Consider the following 23,180-nt stretch of genomic DNA (forward strand, 5'->3'; position numbering starts at 1 on the left):
CAAATGATTTCACTTGTTGCCCATGCGACTCCAAGAACAATTACTTTCACTGTCACCAAAAAGCGCAGAGCCACAGCGCCATTGGTGCTCTTGTTTGAAATTCGCAATGTAATACACATTTTATGGCAAATCATTAAAATTGATATTTTTGATATTTAACAGTACTCAAGTAAACTTTATAAATCTGATGATTTCTACCTAAAGTGTATGTAGGTGGGATGAAAAGCCGACGATCAATTGAAAATTTTGACCTTTCAGTATTGAAGATATGGATTTTTTTCCCAAAACACGGAAAAAAATTAGGTCTTTTTGGGAAAAAATCCATATCTTCAATATGAAAGGTCAAAATTTTCAATTGATCGTCGGCTTTTCCTCCCAGCTACATACACTTTAAGACTATATCATTAAATTTATAAAATTTACTTGAGGACTGTTATATCTCCAAATGTGAAAAATATCAAATTTTAATAATTTGTCATAAAATTTGTATTATATCGTGAATTTCATAAAATGAAAATTATTTGATATCAGAAAGACATTCTTCGTATTCAGAATGCAATTCAATAGGTCTGATGTGCTCTCATGTCCCACAAAAAATGCTGTCAAAACGCTCATTCCAGTTCATGGGGTTTTGCATTATACAACCTGTTATCAGAACTTAGTGTTATCCAACAAGTTGACCATGTGGATTCCTTCATGTAATTTTACACAAAATTAGAGTTAGGGTTAGTTTAGGGTTAGGATTAGGATTAGGGTTATGATTAGGCTTAGGGTTAGAATTAGGGTTAGAGTTAGGATTAGCTAACACAGAATAATTACATGAAGGATCGACCACAATGTGACACATATGCTTGGGATTTGAAAACATACTTCTTGTTATCAGGAATTTCATGTTAACAGGGTTCGTGTTAACGAGTTGCCACTGTACTTTTTATAATGGTCAAACTTATTTTGAGGCGTAAAGATTAGGGTGGTTCAAAATATTTTAGTGGAAAAATCCATTTATTATGATTCTCTCAAAAGAGAATATCTTTTTATTAATGGCTTTAAGGGCTGTACAATAATTAAGTGTGGGGTGAATTTGGAAAAAAAATCGAATTGGCTTGCTAGAATGCCAATTAAAAAAAATTGCTTGAATTAAGAAAATGCTCTGGAGGGCATTTACTTGGTGGGCCTTGTAACTTTTGGTCTCTGAATTTTGCCTTTCACTTTACAGTTTTGGAAATCGGGCTTGCTGATGAAATGGCACGAGGGCCATTTTCCCAAAAATAATCATCAGTTGAAAATTACAAGCAGACAAAGGAAAGATAAACACCAGAAGTTTTACATGTATTTTTCAATCATTTCTATCATACTTGATGAATTTACATCTTGTGTCTTCTTCATTCATGTTTGATAAAAATAAATTCTTAGGCCAGTACTTTAAGGGATCGAATAGTAATGTTTGCACAGTATTTTTTGAGCACATCAGACACAACAAATTGCATTCTGAATACAAGGAACATGTCCTTCTGATATTAAATAATTTTGATTTTTTTTTTGGAATTTGTGATATAATACAAATTTTCTGGCAAATTATCAAAAAGTGAAATCTTTTATATTTTTGATATCGAAGTAAACTTTATGTACTTATAAAGTGTATGTAGCTGTGAGGAAAAGCCATCCATCTTTTGAAAATGTGGACGTTTCGTATTGAAGATATACAATTATTTTCCCAAAGAGACCTAAAATTGTTAGGTCTTTTGGGGGGAAAAATTTGCCATACAATTTGTATTGTATCACTAATTTCAAAAAATCTAAATTATTTGACATCAGAAGGACATTCCTTGTATTCAGAATGCATTTTGGTATGTCTGATGTGTTCTCAGGTCCCACAAAAAATACTGTGCGAACGTTGCTATCCAATTCCTTAAGATAAAATGAACTAATGGTCCTCACAGCTTTGAGAGAGGCTGATGTGGTTGATGTGCCGTTTGATCTTGAGGATAAAACTCCATCTGACATTGAAATATGATCATTGACTCCTTCATAATTGTACAACAAATTATCTGTGGATCATCTTGATGTTCCCAGCATGCAATGTGCATAATATCCCCCAGCAAAGCTTCACCAAGACATAAAACAGTCACTTTTTTGGCATCAAAATTGGTTAGTTCTTCATCAAAATGAGGTAGTGATTTTTCACAAGCTGCAGAGCAAGCCGTGTTCCAACAATCTCTAATATACAAAGGCATATTCTGATGCTGGTTGGTATCTATGCAGCTTGATGTTACTAGAGTTGCCTTGACGAAGCAGTCTCTTGGCATGTCCGGTTGAACAAAACCTGATGGCGCTTTCTTGCGTGTCAGTTGCTCTGCTCCTACGTCCTTGTGAATGTGCGGTTTCAGTGTTTTGATGCTTGTTGGTCGCCTTGTTTCTTTGTCTACACACACAGCGTGAAACACTCCAGATCCGATGAGTTCATCTGTGATGGCATTATGAAAGCTCATCTCCCAGCAGAAGGATGTGTTACCAAGGTAACCGATCCATTTGTTCATTTTTAATGGCATATTCCAGTGCTGTTGCCGATGGAATGCAGGTAGCATCTCTAGTTGGTAGAGTCTGGTGAAAACTAACTGTTTGTCGGTCTTTGAGATTGGAAGTATGAAAGTTGGGTAGGGTTTGACTGTTGTTCCATCTAGTAGGTTTGGCATGATATTTATCGCAGTGTGTGAACCCAACTTCCAGACAGATATCTTTCCTGAAAGTAGATCAAAATGAAAGTTAAAGATGATGGCATTTTAAAATTTTCTGCAAGGAAGTCACCCCTGTTGTTTATTCTTTGATGACTTTGCTGAAAGTAGAATATTGCAAAATAAATTTAATTAAAATCTATTCAATTGGACTTCCTATTTTGAACTGGCAACAGCTTCACATCCTATCCTGGATTTTTTGGCGGGCGATTGGTGTGTGATTTGCATAAAGAATGGAATTCCTATTTAAAAGGGCATTTCGTGATCCACAGCATCATCCCCCCACTTTTCTCCAAAAAAGTTGAGATATTTATATCACTGGAAACCTCTCGCTACATAATAATGCTTATGTACAAAAAATTTCTTGCAGATTAATTCGTTTAGCAAAGATATCGTGAAATTTGAATTTACCAGAATGAAATTACAACACATTGTCTATGGAGCAGTGTAATACACATAATCATGCATAACTCGCAAACGCAAAATCGGAATCAACTGAAATTTTGGGAATAAGCTTTTTACATTGATATCTACTGAAAAATGTCATAAAAAGAGGATGCTAGGATCACGAAATACTCTTTTAAATGTTAGTTTTCACTAATCAGTAATCAAACATTGTCCCCTTGAAATTGGCAAATAAATGACGTAGCACAAAGAAAATTTCATTCCAGCGCCTACCATGCTTGGATCAGCTCGACGATCGTATTATCATCATGATTATTGGCGTAGCTTCATATGCAGCTGGGATGTACAAACAAGACGAATAGGCCTAGTGATATGCACACAGTTTATACATCACTGATTCAATGATACACATGTACTGATGTACAAGATGTGTTTAGCCACTACTCGATCGTTGAACTCGGAATAAACACAGAGATCTCAGGATTTCATATAAAACTTAAATTTACTGTAATTAGAGCACTTCAAACTTAGTCTTTCACATGGTTTTTAGTACACCACTGGACATTTAATACAATCATGTAAAAAGTAGAAATTCAACAAAAATTGAGGGCTTTGCTGTGGAGCAAAAACCTGCAGTGTATTTCTTAATATTATTTGAGCCACCCCCGGGGCCACCCCAGGCTCCCCCACCTTCTAGAAATAGCTTACCCTTTTCGTCAATGTAATCATAGTGTGGTCCTGAAACACAACTGAAGTGGTATAGAGAATGCACAAAATACTTCATCATTGGTTGCCAACAAGTCAGGGGAGAAAAATAAAATTACAGGACATCAAAGTGCATCGTCATGGCATTCACCTACTACCATTGCATGAACACATATGCATTAAAAAAGTGAACCATACTGCTGTCACACTTGCAAAACACTGCACTAGACTATGCTATATGGGTCAGTTCTTTATGTACATGTCCATGCAGCGATTGTCTTTGACCATGCACCTGACCTGCTATCATTTGCTTGACCTCACATGTCCTTGGCCTTGTGAGTGAAAGTAAAACTCAAACAAGAATTTCCTTTAACATGGAGAACAATGTTTGCCTCACAATTTATTCTTCTATGATTGGGGGTCTTTTAAGTGAGACTTGGTCAAAATATAAAAGTTGATACAAAATTTTCAAAAAGTCATCAAAATTTGAAAAATTTTGATAAATTTGAAGAAAATAATGAAAAAAAGCGGTCATTTGGTGAGAGATTATCATAAATTTGTCAAAAGTTCTTGAAAAAAGAGGTATTTTGCTGGCAGGAAAACAAAAAAGGTGGTCATTGACATTAGCGCCAATCCGGCCTGAAATGTGGGGGGGGGGGGCAATCAGCCAAAATTGTCAAAAAGTGACTGAAAAGAAAAAAAATGGGTAATTTTGCCAAAAATGGGCAGCCATATGGAAACGTAGTCTCTTTTGCTCTCAAGAATTGTCCACTGACTAGTACCACAGAAGATCCCCATGTCGATTTCAGCCGGAAGGCATCCCTGGTCATATTTTAATATCTTTAAAAAATCCAAAAGATAACACAACACACTCGTCCAGCATTTAATAGATCATAGTTTTTCCTAATTAAGCTGTAAAATTTGTAAATGTAGGTTATTGTCGCAAGGGGACGGAAGTTAAAAGCCCACCTTTCTAGTCTCAAAAATGCCTGATTTTCAGCGCCGCACACAGAGATTTCATGTCTTTCGCCGGCTGGGTGATTTTCCTGAAGCCGTAATTCCTGAACGGATTGGCCGATGATGGCGGGGTTTTTACTATTCTCTTTCCAATTTATTCACAAACAACATTATGTAAAAGTTATTCTGATTGGTTAAAAAATGTTGTCGGACGATAGGAAAACGTCAAGCCCCATCCAATCACGCTAGTCGTGACACGAGCCTATGAGCGTTAGCTAGGAATGACTGCGCAAGTGCGCATGCTCCGATGTGTTTGTTGTCATGAACTGAGCCACGTTTATAACAGAATGCAGTGAGAATGAATAGTGAATAGCCAGCCTTGGAATCATTCATCTGTGAAATGTAAACACAGTACATGCACATAGCTGAGCCTAGCGTGCGGCATTTAAAGAGACTTATGCACTAAAACGTTTCCATATGAGGTTAGCTTACAGCCAAAATATCACAAGAGTTTCCCATCAACATGAGCAAATGTTTCAATTTGTTTATTAAGTACATTCATTGCTAAAGTGTTCAACTAAAATGCCATACACCATTTTGAAATTTTCACTATCCATTAGACCCTGCTATCCAACTGTGGATAACACTTTTATTTGCCTTGCCATTTAAAGGGGGGTAACCCTGTTGGTTTTGGATATGGATTGTCTTTAAAATTACATAATAATATCAAATATCTCCCCTTTATGCTGCTTTGTGAAAAAGCGAGAGCATTTTCAGCGTAAATGTGAATAAATAGCCAAATTTGCAATCCAATACCTTGTATACGTGAATTGCATTCTGGGTAGGCATGCAACAACAACAATTCCGTTCAGTATGGACGAATGCTGACATGCTGCAATGCCCGGCCCGTATTGACGGAAAATATTTGTTTTTTTGTTTTTTGGTTTGTTCGTACCGTTTCAGAAAAAAGGAAACAAAATATATTTCCCCTTGCAATATGTACATTTCAAATGAATATAAAAAGTTTGGGTTAAAATGGAGAGGAAAAAACCTTCCGACACGGGTTTTGAACCGGGTACCTCTCGGGTAAAAGAACGGCGCGCTAGACAATTGAGCTATTTCACCAACTGAAATAATCAAGGAATTGTTTTAATTATATACGGAGGACCGTCTCCTCAGCACTTAGCGTAGTTCGCTTTTTCTCTTCCCATGATTCAAGTAATTTTTATTGTTTACAAACTGGTATACCTGTAAAACCGCTGTGATTCATGATTTCTCGAAATACGTCGACTTGGGCGTCAAATTTCAGGATAGTAATGAGAAAAATAGTATCTATTATGTGATACCAAAACCTCATCAACAATGAAAAAAATCGGGGATGATGCTGTCGATCAAGTTACGGACCTTTAAAGGAGGATTTTGTGATCCTAGCATCCTCTTTTTATGACATTTTTCAGTAGATATCCACGAAAAAAGCTTATTTCCAAAATGTTAGTTGATTCCGATTTTGCGTTTTGCGAGTTATGCATGATTATGTGTATTACACTGCTCCATAGACAATGTGTGTAATTTCAAATTTGGCGATTTTTTTGCTAAACGAATTAATCTGCAAGAAATATTTGGTACATAAACATTATGTAGCCAGAGGTATCCAGTGGTGTAAAAATCTCAACTTTTTGGGGGAAAAGTGGGGGGATGAGGCTGTGGATCATGAAATGCCCCTTTAAGTGCATAGTTTGATTAGATATGTCACCAGATTCTTAAGTTATAAAATGAAATCATCTTTAAAATCAAATTCAATTTGACATTGGCCTTATTGTTTACAGTTGACCTTTTCGGTAAATCCCATAAGCCTTTGCAAGTACACCTGAGATGTCGTCATTTGGTGTACTCGCTTTTGGAATTTACCAAAAAGGTCAATTCACAACTGTGTTCATAGTTTTGATTGGATGTCTCCAGATTCTAATCTGATATCATGTTCATAATAAAATTCCATCTGACATTGACCTGTAACCTTTGAACCCTTTGTTACTGTAAAACAGAGAGTATTGGGATCATGTTGATGTTCCCAGCATGCAATATTCAATTCATCACCAATCAAGGCTTGTCCCTGATACAAGAATGTCACAGTTTTGACTTTAAAATATAGTAATTCTTTATCAAAATGAGGCAGTGATTTACTGCAGGCTGCCAAGGATCCTGCATTCCAGCAATCTCTGATATACAAAGCCATATTCTGATGATCATTTGTGTCTATACAACTTGACGTTACTGTAATAGTGTGAACGAAGCAATCTTTAGGCTGGTCTGGTTGAACAAAACCTTGTGGTTGCTTTGTACGTGTCAGTTTCTCCTTGCTAATCTCCTCCAAATATTCTGTGGGTAATTTAGTCGATCGTCCGGTCGTCAAATCCACACATACATTGCTGGTGATCCCTGTTGCCAGAAGCTGGTTGGTGAGGGCATTGCGAAATGTCAAATCTCGACAGAAAGAAGTGTTGCCTAGGTAACTAAACTGTCTGTGTACTCGTAACGGGATATTCCAGTGTTGTTGCTTGTGAAATTCTGGGAGAAGTTGCAAATGGTGAAGCCTTATATAAAATGCGGTGGATGTGTTTGGTGTCCTTATAGCACCAGCAAATGGGATGTAGATCTTGTTAGGCGCCGCATTTCCTTCTTCGGTTTGCCGAACTTGACTGTGAAATGACAAGTGCCAGATGCAGATCCGTCCTGAGAATTGATTACAAAAACATGTGTTACCATGGCAACAATACAACCAAGAACCAATAATAACTTGGGGATAATAAGATGATTTTCATCCATGTGCATTTTGAAAACCTTAACGGCTCTGGTAGCAACGTTTGGACAGTATTTTTTTGTGGGACATCAGAGCACATTAGACATATCGAATTGCATTCGGAATACGACGAATGTCCTTCTGATATCAAATAATTTTGATTTTTTTTTTAATTCGCGATATAATACACATTTTATGGCTAATGATTAAAAATGGATATTTTTGATATTTAACAGTCCGTGAAGTAAACTTTATAAATCTAATGACATATGTAGCTGGGATAAAAAGCTGACGGATCAATTAAGTAAAATTTTAACATTTCGTATTGAAGATATGGATTTTTTTCTAAAACGCCAAAAAATTTAGGTCTTTGGGGGAAAAAATGTATATCTTCAACAATTTTAGGTAATGCACATAAAGGTAGGAAGTAGAAGTTTATTTATATGCATGTAGAAATATTGTAATGCATGAAAAGTTCCTGAAAAAATGTGATAGCACATACTGTACTGCCCAGGAGACAATAGTCACTGTTATTAGCTTATTATCAAAAGTTAGAGCATTTAGTCTATAGTAGCGAAGTTATTCATTTAATTTAAAAACAAATTCTTACCAGTAGCATCAATATCACCAAAGTGTGGTCCAGAAACGTAACTGATATTGAATGGAGAATGCACAAAGTACTTCATGATTTTGGGTACAGCTAGAAAAGCCAGCTTTACTCTGCTGTCAATGGATATTAAAATGCTAGCTCATAATTTGCTGTATTAACTGTGTAGCATACTATTCTGTTCTGTGGTATAAATTTAGGCATTAGCATGGGAAGTACATGAAGGCTCATATTCATATTCATTCAGGTGTAGGTGCGTGCCCATGCATGCATGTATACTTGTACCTGTAGCTGGGCACAATAAGGGAACATGTCAGTGCATTGAACTACATTGTAAGGTCAAGTCAAATAAGGGCTGCTACATACTTTAAGTGGATATAGAGTACTGTATAAGTGGTAATTTTCGCGAAGGTTTTATTTTCGCTAATTTCGCGATTAGAGCTCCAACCGCGAAAATAACACCTCGCGAATGTATGCAATAATGTATTACAAGTATAGGGAAGGACTGGGCAATCGCGAAAATAACATTCGCGAAAATGTGTCTCTCACTCCAAATCGCGAAAATAACTGTACGAGAAAATTACCACTTATACAGTAACATGTTTTTGTTATTTATCTTTTAATGAATGTTTAAGGTGGTACTACACCCTTTGATAAATTTGGGACTATTTTTGCATTTTTCTCAAAAACTATTATAAAACACTGGTAACAAAAGGGGCAAGGAATCCAGTTACTACACTGGAATTTCAGTGACTCCAGACACGTATTGATTTATTGATCAAATATTGGGTTTCCCTCATTTTTGACTGTAACTCCACAACTGTTGTCTGTGCTGAAATAAAATTTCCAGTGCAGTAGTTGTAGTCCTTGCCCCTATAATATACATATCTTACTTGTCACCAATGCTATATAATTTTTGAGAAAAATGCAAAAATAGGCACAAAATTGGGTAGGGGTGTAGTACCACCTTAATGACATAAAATTGACAATAAAGATAACTTAAGATATTATTGATTCTTCGATAACAAACATTCATTTATATAGTTAAACATTACTGGAAATAGAATGTACACAAATTCAGATTTTAAATAATGAAGACATGTTACATCATGGGCTGTGCAATAATTATGAGCAAAAGGGGGGTTCCCAAAGATATTTAACAGGCCAACAGGGGGGAGGGGATCAATTTTTGGCAGGCTGAGAAGAGGGGGGAGGGCAAGGTTTTCAATTGAAAAATTTGACCTTCCATATTGAAGATAAACATTTTTTCCCAAAAAGACTGACATTTTTTTAGCATTTTGGGGGGGAAATCTATATCTTCAATACAAAAAATCATTAGATTTTTACCTTGAGGACTGTTCAAATTTTACTTTTTTGGGTGTTATTTCACCAAAGAAAATGTGCTACTTCTTGATGTTTTTTTTGCTGCTACAGAAACAAATCCACATTGTGTTGCTATTCCATACATATCTAATGTACACGTTCTCCTAAATTGGCATCCTCTAAAAATAGGTTATGCCTTAATTGTTCAACTCCTTTGTAAAGCAAATACTTGCTGAGTATGCTACTCAGAGATGCCACTTATCCGTTTTCAGCCTGAATTCCACTTTTTTGCGAGTCCAAATTCCTGTGTTTTAATTTATTTTCAAGCCTGTTTTGGGGCTTTCTTGCCCACATTCACATACTTTTTCAGGTTTTCTCACCAATTTCGGTGTTTTGAGTGAAACTGGTCATGGGTGGCATCCAGAGGATGATTTAAGGAAGCCCCATCATGCTCTGTAAAAGTGTTATCACTAGAGTTTCAACTGCCACTTTACTTTTCAAATCCCATTGAACTCTGTGCAAAAGATGTTGTTTTAGAATTGTGCGTGTATCATTATTACTTGGTCGATTTCAGAACAAAAGTGATGTGTGTTTAAAGGATAATTCACACCTTCTGTAGATAACATAAAATGTGAAATCGACCAGCATCTTCACAGCGTTTTTTATGTAAATATAACTGTACAAATTCAAATTAAACCATGCACGTGCAGTACGTCTATATGCAGTGGGCGAGTAGTGGCGTCATGTTCACTCACACAGCTATGCTAACCGCAAGTAACATAGTGGAATGTTGGGAAGTGCTTAAATCATCCTCTGGGTGGCATCTCTGCTACTGCATTGTTTGTTTGTTTTCTTTACAGAAACTTTTCTTTACAGGTACTCTGTGATATGTATTGTCATCCAATTTCACCATGTTATGTTTCCTCTTTCTTCCCCACAGATGATGAGTTGATTGTTGCTACAACACGTATCGAGACAATGCTTGGTGATACAGCAGTTGCCGTGCATCCAGAGGACGAAAGGTACAAGAAGTACCACGGGAAGCGTGTCGTCCATCCATTCCGTAACTGCACCATGCCGGTTGTGGCTGATGATTTCGTAGACAAGGAATTCGGAACAGGTAAGGCTTGAGGTTTTTAGAAAATATGATAGAAATTTTCTCTAAATCTGTTCGTAGTTTTCCAGGAATCGATAAATTTTTATTTTGTGTTGTTAATTTGGCAAAACAGTCAAATTGCATCACTCATGCAGCATCGTATTCCAAACTTGAAGGTTTGTGACCCTATTTACCCTATTTACTACCCCCACACACACTCACTCACCCACCCCCACACACACACACACCCACACTTTACCCCATCAAAATAAGATTTTGGTTTCTGCAGAAAGCTCATGTTTTTCTCATTACCATGTAAAATCTTAAGCCTTAGATATGGGTGTCCTTTAGATGATAATAAACGAGACTGATAGACTCATTCCCCGTAATGGTATACCACCCATAATGTAATTTTCTATATATCCTTTTGATACAGGTTTTTATTCTGATTAGGCCTGGCATTTTCGGGTAATTTTGTACCCGGGTACCCGGCAATTTGGTACCGGGCAGGTATTCCTACCGGGTAATGTAATCTCGGTGGTACCCGCTACCCGCCGAAAATGCCAGCCTTAATTCTGATATACAAAATGTTTGAGCTATTTAATTCAAAACTTATAATCAAATTGTTTTGGTGATAGGCCTCCATGTAAGATAGAAAACGTCATGTAATTTGTAAAGGAATCAGACCATCCACTTTTAACGTCCTGTGGTCCTCTATTCAACCAAATGCATGTTTTACACCACAGGTTCTCAACTGGTGGCCCACAGGCCAGATCCGACCTGCCGACTAGTGTGGTTGGCCCTTGAGCAGCTCTGATATGTACAGTAAACATAGCAAACCACGGTATATTTGGCACTCAAACACAAATCTTTGAAATGATTTTGGCACTCTGTGGCCCACAAGCAAATATGGTTGAGAACCCCTGCTTTAATAGGGTTCATGGTTTTGGGTATTGTCTATTCAAGATCAGTGCTAGTGTTATGCTTGGTGTAAGTTATAAGGTAAATACGCAAACAGACTATGCGCATGACAGACAGTCTGCCCTCCTTATCCAAAATTTTTTTTTTAAATCACAGTCGCTATCTAGCTTTTTTACGTTCTCATCATTAAATATTGGTGAAATGTAGATCTTAAAAGGTGTAGACCCATTATATTCACCTATAGATGTCAATGAATGATGTAGGCCTATTTTTAAAACAAATGCATGACTATAAGTTCATGCAGTTCATGCACATTCTGTTAAAGTTGTCTTGGTGTTACTGACCAAGACCAGTTTGCTGAAAATCTTACACAACAGCCTGTGCCTAACAATTAGCTAGAATTAATAACTGTAAGTGTTTCTCATTGACCATAATTATGGTCCATAGCAAGATGTAGATACCATGGAATACTTTGCGATCTTACCGACCCAAATAAATTTTGAGCAGAAAGGACAAACAGACCTTTTATTTTTTGGCCTAATGCAATCATTGTACTATTTTGTAATATTGTGTAGGTTGTGTAAAGATCACCCCGGCCCATGATCCCAACGATTACGATTGCGGCAAGAGGAACAACTTGGAATTCATCGATATGCTTGACGACGATGGCCTCATCACTGTCTGTGATCAATTTAAGGTAAGGAATGGAGCAATAGAAATGGAAGATTAAAAAGGAAGAATTTTGTGTAAGATAATACTGCAGTCTGCTGTTACAATATTATGGATATGGTAAAAGAAGTTACAAATTCATTCCAATTAATGATTATGAAATGATTGCAGTCCATGATCAATTCAAGGCAAGAAATCTAAAAGAGATTCTATAGTCTGTCCACACAGAAGTACAAAGTAAATAGACCTCGGAAACTGGAGGTATGAGAATAATTATTTCAGTGCCATGCTTCTTTGGCGCGCCAACTGCTGCGCGATTTGTGCACCACGCTCTTTACGCATCAGCGTCGCTCGCGTGTGGACTTAAAGCATCGACCCCGATGCCACAGATTTGGTTTGTACTTCTAAGTGGACAGACTGTATGCACAGGCTGCTTCACTTTAAACATTTATTCCAACAATCTTGAAAAGCACTTGACTTGGGCCTCAAGAATAAAGATTACTTGTATTATCATCCGATTAAATGTCATGGGTTGAAAAGAAATAATGTTGAAATAATGTTGAGGGGATGGGAATGCAGTCCTGGAATAACTTATTTATTTGTAATTAAAAATGTTAAACTTTCACACAGGGTATGAAGAGATTCCATGCACGTAAAGCTGTACTGAAAGCCCTGAAAGAGAAGGGTCTGTACAAGGAGACTAAGGACAACCCTATGGTGGTACCCATCTGTAGGTGAGTGTTTTGCCTTTGTCTTTGAAAAAATAAATGAAAATGTACATTGAGTGCATATGTGACCCGTTCTGACAAAACTAAGAACAAGTCGCATTTTTGACATTTCATGATTTGAATAAAACGTAAGCACTAGACTTATTTTATGGGAATGCCATCTTTTTTAAGGCATATAACTCAAAAACATGTCTGGCGACTTGTTCCGGGTTTTGTTGGAGCTGTTCACATAATTTATTCAAACATATGTGCTAGTAGCAATGTGATTGAAATAGACTTTCATTTAGCACTTGTCCATCAGACAAATCCAGCTGTAAATGCCTTGGGCAAACTGTAAATGGTGGCAGGCAAGTTGTAAAATACAGCCAACTCAATTGTAGACTGGCCCCCAGTCTCGGTTCGGTTCCATCTCTGGATAATGTAACAATAAATAATTACGTAATGCCCTATGAAAAAAAATGCCAACTCCCCCCCTTATTTTCTTCAATGCCAAAACCCATTCCTCTTCATCCACAAATCGACGCCACTAATTACACCCACCACAGTCAACCATGCAGCAATATAGAAATATACTCGTATTATAAGTGAACGGAAAGTCCATTGAGCGCTGATTCGAGACTGGTCCAATCTGTTAGAGATCTCACTTCCAAATATTCGTTCAACGAAGCACGGTGATTCCGATGTCAATTACGAAAGCCCGCCCCAGTTTCAATTCAAATATGGTAGCACAAAGCTATGCGCGGGATGTGGACTTAAGATCGGATGGGACACTTGTCAACAACTGAGAGGTATTGAGCTCAAGTGGCACGCGTCTGATAGACCCATGGTACGCGCAATAATAAAAGGCAACCACTCGACTCGGACTTAGGCCTATTGTCCATATTGCGTACATTATCGCGTGCGGTTTGCAAATGTTTGCACATTATTTAGCTAGGAAGCCTTTTCAAATATCCCCGCTGCCAAGCTGCGTTGATTGGTCGGATACAATATCGTTGTTTAGTCGCTACACAAACGTTAATGTAGTGAAAACATGGACGTGGTATATAGAAAGATTGCGTGACTCAAATCTGTAAAAAGTGAACTTCCAGCAGTTTGTGGGAGCTGGAAGTCAAATTGCCTACAGACTGGGAGGGTCCGTGTATTGGGTTGATTTTTAATGCTATGTAATCTACATTACCAGTCGTTCTCCACGGACCCGAGGGAGGGTCTAACTCAATTGCCAACAGCTGGTCCAAGCCAAAACACAGGGTTCCCACAGTCCTTGAAAAGTCCTTGAATTTGAAAACACCTTTCAATGCTTTGAAAATCCTTGAAATTTGGAATTTTACCTGTATAATTTTGACAAAATTTGGAGAGTGGAGAGGAGCTGTCACTTTCGTTAATATGTGCCGAATGGAGAGCCGTATCATGATTTTTGTGTTGTGGCAAGTGCTTAGAAATCATGCTTTTGGACCTTCAACAAAGTCCTTGAAAAGTCCTTGAATTTTAAAGGCTTCAAGGTGCAAGAACCCTGAAAACAGCAGATCAGTTGATAGAAAAAGTTTCATCATGGCAAGATTTTCTTTGAACTTTCAACTTGAAGCACACCAGTTTTCAAGGGATCTATACTTGTCATTTCAGGATCTGGACCTTGCATGGATACTCTGAAGTAACATGCTCATACTTGAGGTAACATAGGGTGTGGTATCGGCTTATAATGTCCAACTACAAATGTCCAACACCCCCATTCCTCTTCCAAGGAGTGTGTTGAACACTCATTGTCATTCCACATACATTTTTAATATAACGTCACCTTTTCAAGGGCACATGTTTCAAGTTTAGCATCCTCTTAAAAACGGGCGATAAAATAATGATTTCAATATAATGTTGATATAACCTTTAATCCATTTCAGTCGATCCAAGGACATAGTAGAACCCATGTTGAAACCCCAGTGGTATGTAGACTGTACAGAGATGGCTCAGCAATCAATGGACGCTGTGGAAAAGGGAGAGTTGAAAGTCATACCTGATGCACATATCAAGACATGGAATTCATGGCTGGGAAACATCAGGTGAGTGCTGCTGCATCGCAAGGGATATAACTATTTTAAGTAAAATGCAGAATCCCTTTTCAAACATTTGCGTACTACTAAAAGTCCAGCATTCCAAAACTTTAACCCTGAAATTGACCATTGAATTTGTGCAATCTTTCAGGCCATGGTGTATCTCTCGGCAGCTGTGGTGGGGTCATCGTATTCCTGTGTACTTTGTGACTGTCGATGATGCCAGCGTGACTAAGGGAGATGTAAGTTGAATGTTTCATTGTTTCACTGGTTCCTTTTCCTGACATGTTGGCCATTATACTTGCCTGTTGCTTTTGCTTACAATAATTCAAAGACTGCTTATGATATCCCAGGTGTGCCATTAGTGATAAGTAATTAATGGCCAGTGACAAATTTCAGGAAAAATGTGTTTTGATAATTCTTTGTTTACATTGTCTTATGCACAATAATTCAGGTCATGGGGAACAGCAACATGCACAAACAAGATGACCTTAGAACAGGGGTTCTCAAGTTTATTTGTCCAAGGGCCACAGAGGGGTAAATGCAGTTGAAGCACATACTTGAGGGCAAATACACACCCAAGTTTCTTACATTTTCCTGTTACAATTTACAGTTGGTCAAAGGCCAAAAATCTGTGGTTGGTGGACTCGATTTGGTCTGCGGACCACCTATTGAAAACGGCTTATAAAATCAGTAGGTCAGGTTCCAAGCAAGTAAGTCTATGTAATTGGTATGTCAGATCCCACTTTATGGCATGTCTTGAAAACTTTACATGGAAGCTGACATATAATTTTTGCTTTGTGACTTTCTTGACTTTTTTTAAGTCAGTAGGCGGCCTACAGAGAAAACAAATAACAGTTCAGATCTGTTTTTGCATATTGGATAAGCTTCTCTTGAAACAGGGTTCCCACGGTCCTTGAATTCGAAAACACCTTTTCAAGGCATTGAAAGTCCTGGAAATTTACACAAGGTCCTTGAAAGTCCTTGAAAATTAGAATTTTACCTTTAAGGTATAATTTTGACAATATTTGGGGAGTGGAGAGGAGCTGTCACTTTCTTTAATACATGCCACATGGAGAGCTGCATCATGATATTTGTGTTATGGTAAGTCCTTGAAAATCATGCTTTTGGACCTTGAAAGTCCTTGAAAAGTCCTTGAATTTTAAAGGCTTCAAGGTGTGGTAACCCTGTTCAAAACATTGTTTTGTTGGAAAAAGTTACCTACAAACCAAATGACCTGCAAACCATTTTTGTTTTATATAGGAGAATGACAATCATTACTGGGTGAGTGGCAGGACAGAGGAGGAAGCCAGGAAGAATGCTGCGGAAAGATTTAAGGTATCTGAAGACAAGATCTCACTCAAACAAGGTAGGCAAAACTACAAGGACACAGTCATTTCATAATTTTGCATTGCAGAGTAACTTAATAATAAGGCATCCCCAAATTTGTTGATGTCTCTTGAACTGCTTTTGCTCAGATATTTTGACCTTCTATCTGCAAAATAAATTTCTACTCTCACCCTGTAGAATAAGATAAGTGAACCATGAGAGTGCCATTGGCTTGTTCTTTGGAGGAGATATTGAGCTGTAGGTTGTGTACAAAGACCACATCTGCTAACAGTCAGTTCAAAAAGAGCATAGTTCTAAACCCTACATATTCCAATGTTGTCTGGGTGCTGCGTGTATATTCACATCAGATATGCCAAGTTTGCAGTTGTGAACAAAGATCCTTAATTTATTTGGGATATCAATATCACTCCACAATGTTTTGAAGCCACATATTGGAGATTTTCAAAATACGGTTAATAATACTTGTTGTGTTTGTGGTAGATATCTGAATATGGTTATCTAACTTATCTTTTATTTGCAGATGAAGATGTGCTGGATACATGGTTCTCATCGGCACTGTTCCCATTCTCCATATTTGGCTGGCCAAATCAGGTATGTCTTTGCTTATTCACTATAAAGATTAGATGCAATACCAGATTCCTATTGCTACTGCCCTCATAGGTACACTGCTTCCCAGGTACTTCATTGGTACTCTGTTACCTGTGTGGGTACTGCAGTGTTACTCTGGGGTCAGCAGCAATATGAATCTGGTAGTGCAACTAGGTGGCAACCATACTGAATAATAGTTCATGCATAGACTAATACAGACTATTTTACAATAGTCAAAGACCCTGTGCATTGTATGCTGTGAATTCTTGCATATTCATGAGGGCCGATCGTTCGACCATAACGTGTCTAATAATCACACAAGCATTATGTGCCTTCACATTTATGCGATTGTGCATTGAGGCCCTCATTATTGGGTGATGCTGAAACTTTGACTTTACTGAACTTGTTCATCAGGACTGTTATTGAAACATAATAGTGGATTATTCTTATTTCTAGTCCAAAAACAGTACTCACTGTGGATGTTTCGGAGTCTTACAGACGCCTTGTTCTACACTAAATTCTGAACAGGAATGTGTGTAAGAGGAAATCTACATGTTTCAGATCATAATGCTAATTTCAAAACCGGTATGCAGAACCTCACTTTAAAATAGTAAATTTGAAAATGAATTACGGCCATAATCATTATGAAGCAATGTTTCTATTCTTTCTACAGACTGAGGACCTGGAAGCATTCTACCCAGGTACTCTCTTGGAGACTGGACATGACATCCTGTTCTTCTGGGTTGCCAGAATGGTCATGTTTGGCCTGAAACTAACCGGCAAATTACCATTCAAGTATGTGTACCTGCATGCAATGGTGCGAGATGCTCACGGTCGCAAGATGAGCAAATCGCTAGGCAACGTCATAGATCCAGTGGATGTTATCAATGGTATCTCATTACAAGTAAGTAAAGAGTCCCATTTTATTTTATTTTATCTTGATGATATCTTGTTGGTTAAATTAGCTATATACATATGTTGAGAAAACATTAGAGAGTGAAATGATCTTATCAAAAGCACTAGATACAGTTTTTCACTCTGATGTGGCAGTGATGTCAGTGCACATTTCATTGGACACAGCTTCAAATCACTAGTGTTCGCTGAAAGTGTTAGCGTACATTGCGCACACAATAAAAGACCTCATAAAGATGTGTACGCTAAACAGCTGCCTAAGGGTGTCGACATCACTGCCACAACAGGGCGAAAAATGGTAGTGTTACCAGTACTTCTCACTGCTAACGGCATGGTGAATTAACTGGCCAGATTGTGGTTATAGACTCTCCAGTCGCCCCAAGTTTTAAGCGTCGAAAAACGCACCCCATATCCAAATATAAGAGCAATTTTAGTAAATGAAACACAGGAATCGGTCACCTTGCTTGGAGAACAGGTGTTTATACATTCCAGTCAAGTCTCCCGCTGGACGCGAATTCTTGCGTCCAGACGCATTTTTGTATTGCTGGATGCAATGTTCAACAAATTTCATCAACCCGTTGAGTCGGACGCAAGTTGATTCAGCCCAAAAATGAGTGATTATAAGCTTACCAACTTCATCATCATAAAAATCGTGAAAATTACGTTGATTGATCACTCCTAATTCTCCTAATAAAGCTTAATTAATATTCATAACCAATGGACCAATCAGTAAACGAGTTATTGACCTTTCACATTTAAACACTCCCATTTTGCAACACTTCCGGGTCACCAGTCAATGAATGAAAATTCTTACGGCAGCGAGACGTGATAAGCTTGTCAAACACGAGAGCAAAAATACAACTTTCTAAACTATCGTCCATTGTCAGCAAGTTTGTATTCACGTAATTTGTTATTGACAATAATATTTACATAAATCTTTAAAATCTCATCAGGAATCTGAAAGGAAATAGTCAAATATTTGCATCAAACTGCGATGGAATGTGATGCAATACCGGCAATCGGGGGCTTTGTAAAATTGTATTCTCTGTTGCCCAACACATTAACATACATGTACGGACGCACAAAAATTTTGTAGGACGCACATTTCCCGACCAGGTTTTACAGTTGTGCGTCCGATCGGACGCAGAGTTTTTGAAGGATAGCGGGAGCCTTGATTCCAGTAGCCATCAGTGGTTGAAGAGACCAAGAAAACACACTTTGAAATTGAAGGCAAATTGTATTTAAGCAACCGAAGGCAGTTTTGTGCGCTGAAACAAGTGTCTTCATGTAGTAGTAGCCCATTTGCATGGATAAACCTAGGTGTTGTTCTCACTATTTTTACAATGAAAATGTTTCATTTTTCTGTTGTTTTTAGGGTCTTCACAAGATATTGGAGGAAGGCAACTTAGATGGGAAGGAGATAGAAAGAGCCAAGGCAGGTCAGAAAGCAGACTATCCAACTGGTATCCCAGAATGTGGCACAGATGCACTCAGGTTTGCGCTGTGTGCATATACATCACAGGGTAAGTTAACTCAAGTTATAGTGAGGTCAACCAGTTCAAAGAGTTCATCAAACCAGGTTAGAGATTAGTTTAAACCAGGTCAGAAAGCAGACTATCCAACTTGTTTCCCAGAATGTGGCACAGATGCATTCAGGTTTGCATTGTGTGCATAACATCACAGGGTAAGCTAACTCTATTTATACTAGTGAGGTCAACCAGTTCAAAGAGTTTAAATTAAACCAGATTAGAGATTAGGTTAAACCAGGACTGAAAGCAGACTATCCAACTGGTATCCCAGAAAAATGCAGTACTATTCTTTTTTAATTAAAAAAAATATTAGTAGTGATGTGCACATTGGCTAGACTTATGCAAGGTTACATTACATTGCAAAGGCTTTTGTGATTTTTTGTAACAGATGACATCTCCCAAATACAATGATATAATTCTGTCTCTGTACAGGTCGTGACATCAACCTGGATGTGCTGCGTGTAGATGGCTATCGTAGATTCTGCAACAAGATGTGGAATGCCACAAAGTTTGCACTCATGGCCCTTGGAGATGGTTTCAAACCCGTTCCCAAACTGGAGGTAAGACAGACATCATTTCAGCTTCCTCATCTCTTGTTTGTTGAACTTCATCCCACCTCCTTGAATAGCTGCTTGCATGTAAAGAGTGCATTCTTTGTGCAAAGGTGGGAGACCGACCCCTTAAGCTAAATGAGTCGTTTGTCGATAATATTGCTTTTGAGATACAACCTATAATAGTGTTTCAACTTTCTTTGTGTTTTATTGTTCCGTGCAACACTAAAATGACCATATCTCTGGAACTGTAAGATTCTGAAAATGGCAATGAATACAATGAATTTAAAACTGAATTTTGATTTTGCTCCACAAACAACTTATTTTGCTTGATCGCATCACACTTATCATTCAAACCCAATCTTTTCCAAATAGATGCTGGAAGTACATTATTTTGTCCCCCATCTTGTACAATCCAATGTCATGTACACAGGGCTATTCTGACTCCGCACTCTATTATGAGTTTAATTTCTTTGTCCCAAATTGTTCTCCTTGTAAGGTGGCCCATGTGATGTAGTGTGCATATGATTAGATTGTTAGGCAATGGAAACAAATTAGTTTGATCTTTCGATCGACTGTCGATGCTTACTCGATCCTTATTATTTATGAAATCAGTTAAGGGATCTAAAATGAGCGTTTATTGCGTTTCGACAGTATTTTTTGTGGCACATGAGAGCACCTCAGACCTATCGAATTGCATTCTGAATACGAAGCATGTCTTTCTGATATCAAATAATTTTCATTTTTTGAAAATCACAATATAATACAAATTTTATGACAAATTATAAAAATTTGATATTTTTTAATTTTGATATATAACAGTCCTCGAAGTAATTATATAAATCTAATGATATATTCTTAAAGTGTATGTAGCAGGAGGAAAAGCAGGCGGTCAATTGAAAATTTTGACCTTTCATATTGAAGATATGGATTTTTTCCCAAAAGACCTAATTTTTTTGGTGTTTTTGGGAAAAAAATCCATATCTTCAATACGAAAGGTCAAAATTTTCAATTGATCGTCGGCTTTTCAACCCACCTACATACACTTTAAGCATAAATCATCAGATTTATAAAGTTTACTTCAAGTACTGTTAAATATCAAAAATATCAATTTTAATGATTTGCCATAAAATGTGTATTAAATTGCTTAATTTCAAAAATTCAAAATTATTTCATATCAGAATGACATTCTTCGTATTCAGAATTCAATTCGATATGTCTGATGTGCTCTAATGTCCCAAAATAAATACTGTCCAAACGTTCATACCCCAGCCCTTAATTGACTATTGTTGATTGTGACAACATATGAATCTTTGCTTGTACTGATATTGACCAATATAAATTAAGCATTAATTCTGATTACTTAGTTCATTAATACCAAACATCGACGGTTGATCCAAAGGTCGAACAAATTTGTTTCTGGTGCCTTATACATCTGATGTTATCTTTCAGTTATCATTGTCGGAGTCTCTGATCGATCGATGGATCCTTAGCAAACTCTCAGCAGCAGTGAAGACGTGTGAACAAGGCTGGCCATTGTATGACTTCCCTGGGATCACAACCGCTATCTATGCATTCTGGCTCTATGAATTATGTGATGTCTACTTGGTAAGTACCATTAATTGTGCCCCTGTACATAATAATATACATTAACTTCAGTAAAAACTTATATTATAAATGTACATATAAAATTCTATTGCACCAATACAATTGCACCAATTAATACTCAAAGCAAAAATATGTTATGGAGACAAATAATTTTACATCAAAGAAATATTCATTGTCTCATGGAAGTAAGCCCAATTTGAAGTAAACGCATGATAACTTGGATGTGTGTCCTTTATGTGGGCTAAATGCTATATGTACAACCCTTTGTAATGCTTATGCTTGAGGATGCTATCTTTTGTTCCCTTCTGTTCAGGTTTTACCTGCAAACACATGTGCAAAATGTGCATTTTTGTTTCTAGCGCACTTCTAGCAACGCGCCAGAAGGCTTTTGCAAAGCATACACAGTAATTAAACCATGCACTTGACAAGAGTAGTCAGTACACACACACACAGCACACACTTTGCAGGTAGAACCTCGTTTTGAGATGAACATGCGATCTGTGAATTTGGAGTCTGAATTTTCTTGATTTTACTTCTATGAAAACCACTAAAATAAATCAAGCAATAAAAACAATTATGGCACTTGCCTGAACAGGTTACCATCAGCAGAAAAACAGAAGTTTTTCCTTTGGTCTTGACAAAGAACTTTAATTAACTAATTAAGGAACTTGACATGTATGCAACTTTTTTATCTTTTACCAGGAATACCTGAAGCCAGTATTACAATCAGACAACACCGCAGCCATAGCAACATCAAGGCAGGTCCTCTACACATGTCTTGGAGTAGGCCTTCGTCTTATTAGTCCCTTCATGCCTTTCATATCAGAGGAGCTGTACCAGAGACTACCAAGAAGGACTGGGGATGCACCACCCAGTATATGTGTAACGCCTTACCCAGAGACATCAGATGTGAGTGGAATAATTCCCATTTGCCATAACCCCATGAGAACTACCTGCCTATTGGTCAAAAAGGAGTTTTCATTATCAATTGGACCAATCAGCAACATTGTTAGAATAATTTCTCCATGCAAAAAAATTGGGGTGAATTATTTGCAAAACTCCATTCTGATTGGTGATTAAAATGAAGATATCATGTATTTGACCAATCAGAGGCAATGTTAGATCGGCAGATAGTGCTCAGGGGGATAATCCTGGTTTTAAACCTAAAACGAAACCCAAACATTAAACATCAACTTTAGTCAAAGTAATTGCTAGTGTTTGATGGTACTTGATATACAGGGGAAAGAAGAATCATTACAAAGGAAACATATTATGCATAGGCAGATAAACCAGAGAAAAAACTCTGGATATACCAGCCTGTGCTGGGAATTGAACCCCAGACCTCTCCCTTACGGGGCAAGCACTCTAACAACTGAGTTACACAGACTTGTCCCTGATAAACAGGACTCAAGTCTGGTATTTCAGGATATGAACAGTGAGGGTAAATATTACAAACAACACATAACACACCTGTGTACGAGATCAATTAATGATGCTTACCCGCCAGCCTAATATAATCATACAAACAAGGTAAGAGGCTTATGCATTATACACTGCCACTGGAACACCCCAACATTCAAACATTAATAACAAACTAGCGCACAAGATCAAATTAATGATGCTTAATCATCATTCTCAATAAACTCTTCAAATAAAGAAA

At 37.5% G+C, this 23,180-nt stretch overlaps 3 protein-coding genes across 3 annotated transcripts in view; 1 reads left to right on the plus strand and 2 right to left on the minus strand.

Moving 5' to 3' along the window:
- The window catches only part of LOC140137438 (valine--tRNA ligase-like), a 110,673-nt gene that overhangs the window by 78,441 nt on the left and 9,052 nt on the right, over nt 1-23,180 (plus strand). Inside the window, exons 8-19 of the mRNA XM_072159092.1 lie at nt 10,467-10,646; nt 12,119-12,240; nt 12,843-12,946; nt 14,833-14,991; nt 15,134-15,224; nt 16,246-16,351; nt 16,853-16,923; nt 17,594-17,824; nt 19,208-19,355; nt 19,794-19,921; nt 21,365-21,520; nt 22,223-22,429. Coding sequence (XP_072015193.1) covers nt 10,467-10,646; nt 12,119-12,240; nt 12,843-12,946; nt 14,833-14,991; nt 15,134-15,224; nt 16,246-16,351; nt 16,853-16,923; nt 17,594-17,824; nt 19,208-19,355; nt 19,794-19,921; nt 21,365-21,520; nt 22,223-22,429 — 1,703 coding nt within the window. The remainder of the gene's footprint in view (nt 1-10,466; nt 10,647-12,118; nt 12,241-12,842; nt 12,947-14,832; nt 14,992-15,133; nt 15,225-16,245; nt 16,352-16,852; nt 16,924-17,593; nt 17,825-19,207; nt 19,356-19,793; nt 19,922-21,364; nt 21,521-22,222; nt 22,430-23,180) is intronic.
- On the minus strand, nt 1,058-4,685 carry LOC140137437 (uncharacterized). The gene is made up of 2 exons (XM_072159091.1): nt 3,846-4,685; nt 1,058-2,740 (listed from the first exon to the last, which is right to left on the minus strand). The coding sequence occupies exons 1-2, from the start codon at nt 3,922-3,924 to the stop codon at nt 1,935-1,937; spliced, it is 885 nt and encodes a 294-aa protein (XP_072015192.1). The 5' UTR covers nt 3,925-4,685; the 3' UTR covers nt 1,058-1,934.
- LOC140138307 (uncharacterized) lies at nt 6,386-8,417 on the minus strand. The gene is made up of 2 exons (XM_072160218.1): nt 8,207-8,417; nt 6,386-7,529 (listed from the first exon to the last, which is right to left on the minus strand). The coding sequence occupies exons 1-2, from the start codon at nt 8,280-8,282 to the stop codon at nt 6,733-6,735; spliced, it is 873 nt and encodes a 290-aa protein (XP_072016319.1). The 5' UTR covers nt 8,283-8,417; the 3' UTR covers nt 6,386-6,732.

This window comes from Amphiura filiformis, chromosome 17 (assembly GCF_039555335.1).
Source record: "Amphiura filiformis chromosome 17, Afil_fr2py, whole genome shotgun sequence".
NCBI lineage: Eukaryota > Metazoa > Echinodermata > Ophiuroidea > Amphilepidida > Amphiuridae > Amphiura > Amphiura filiformis.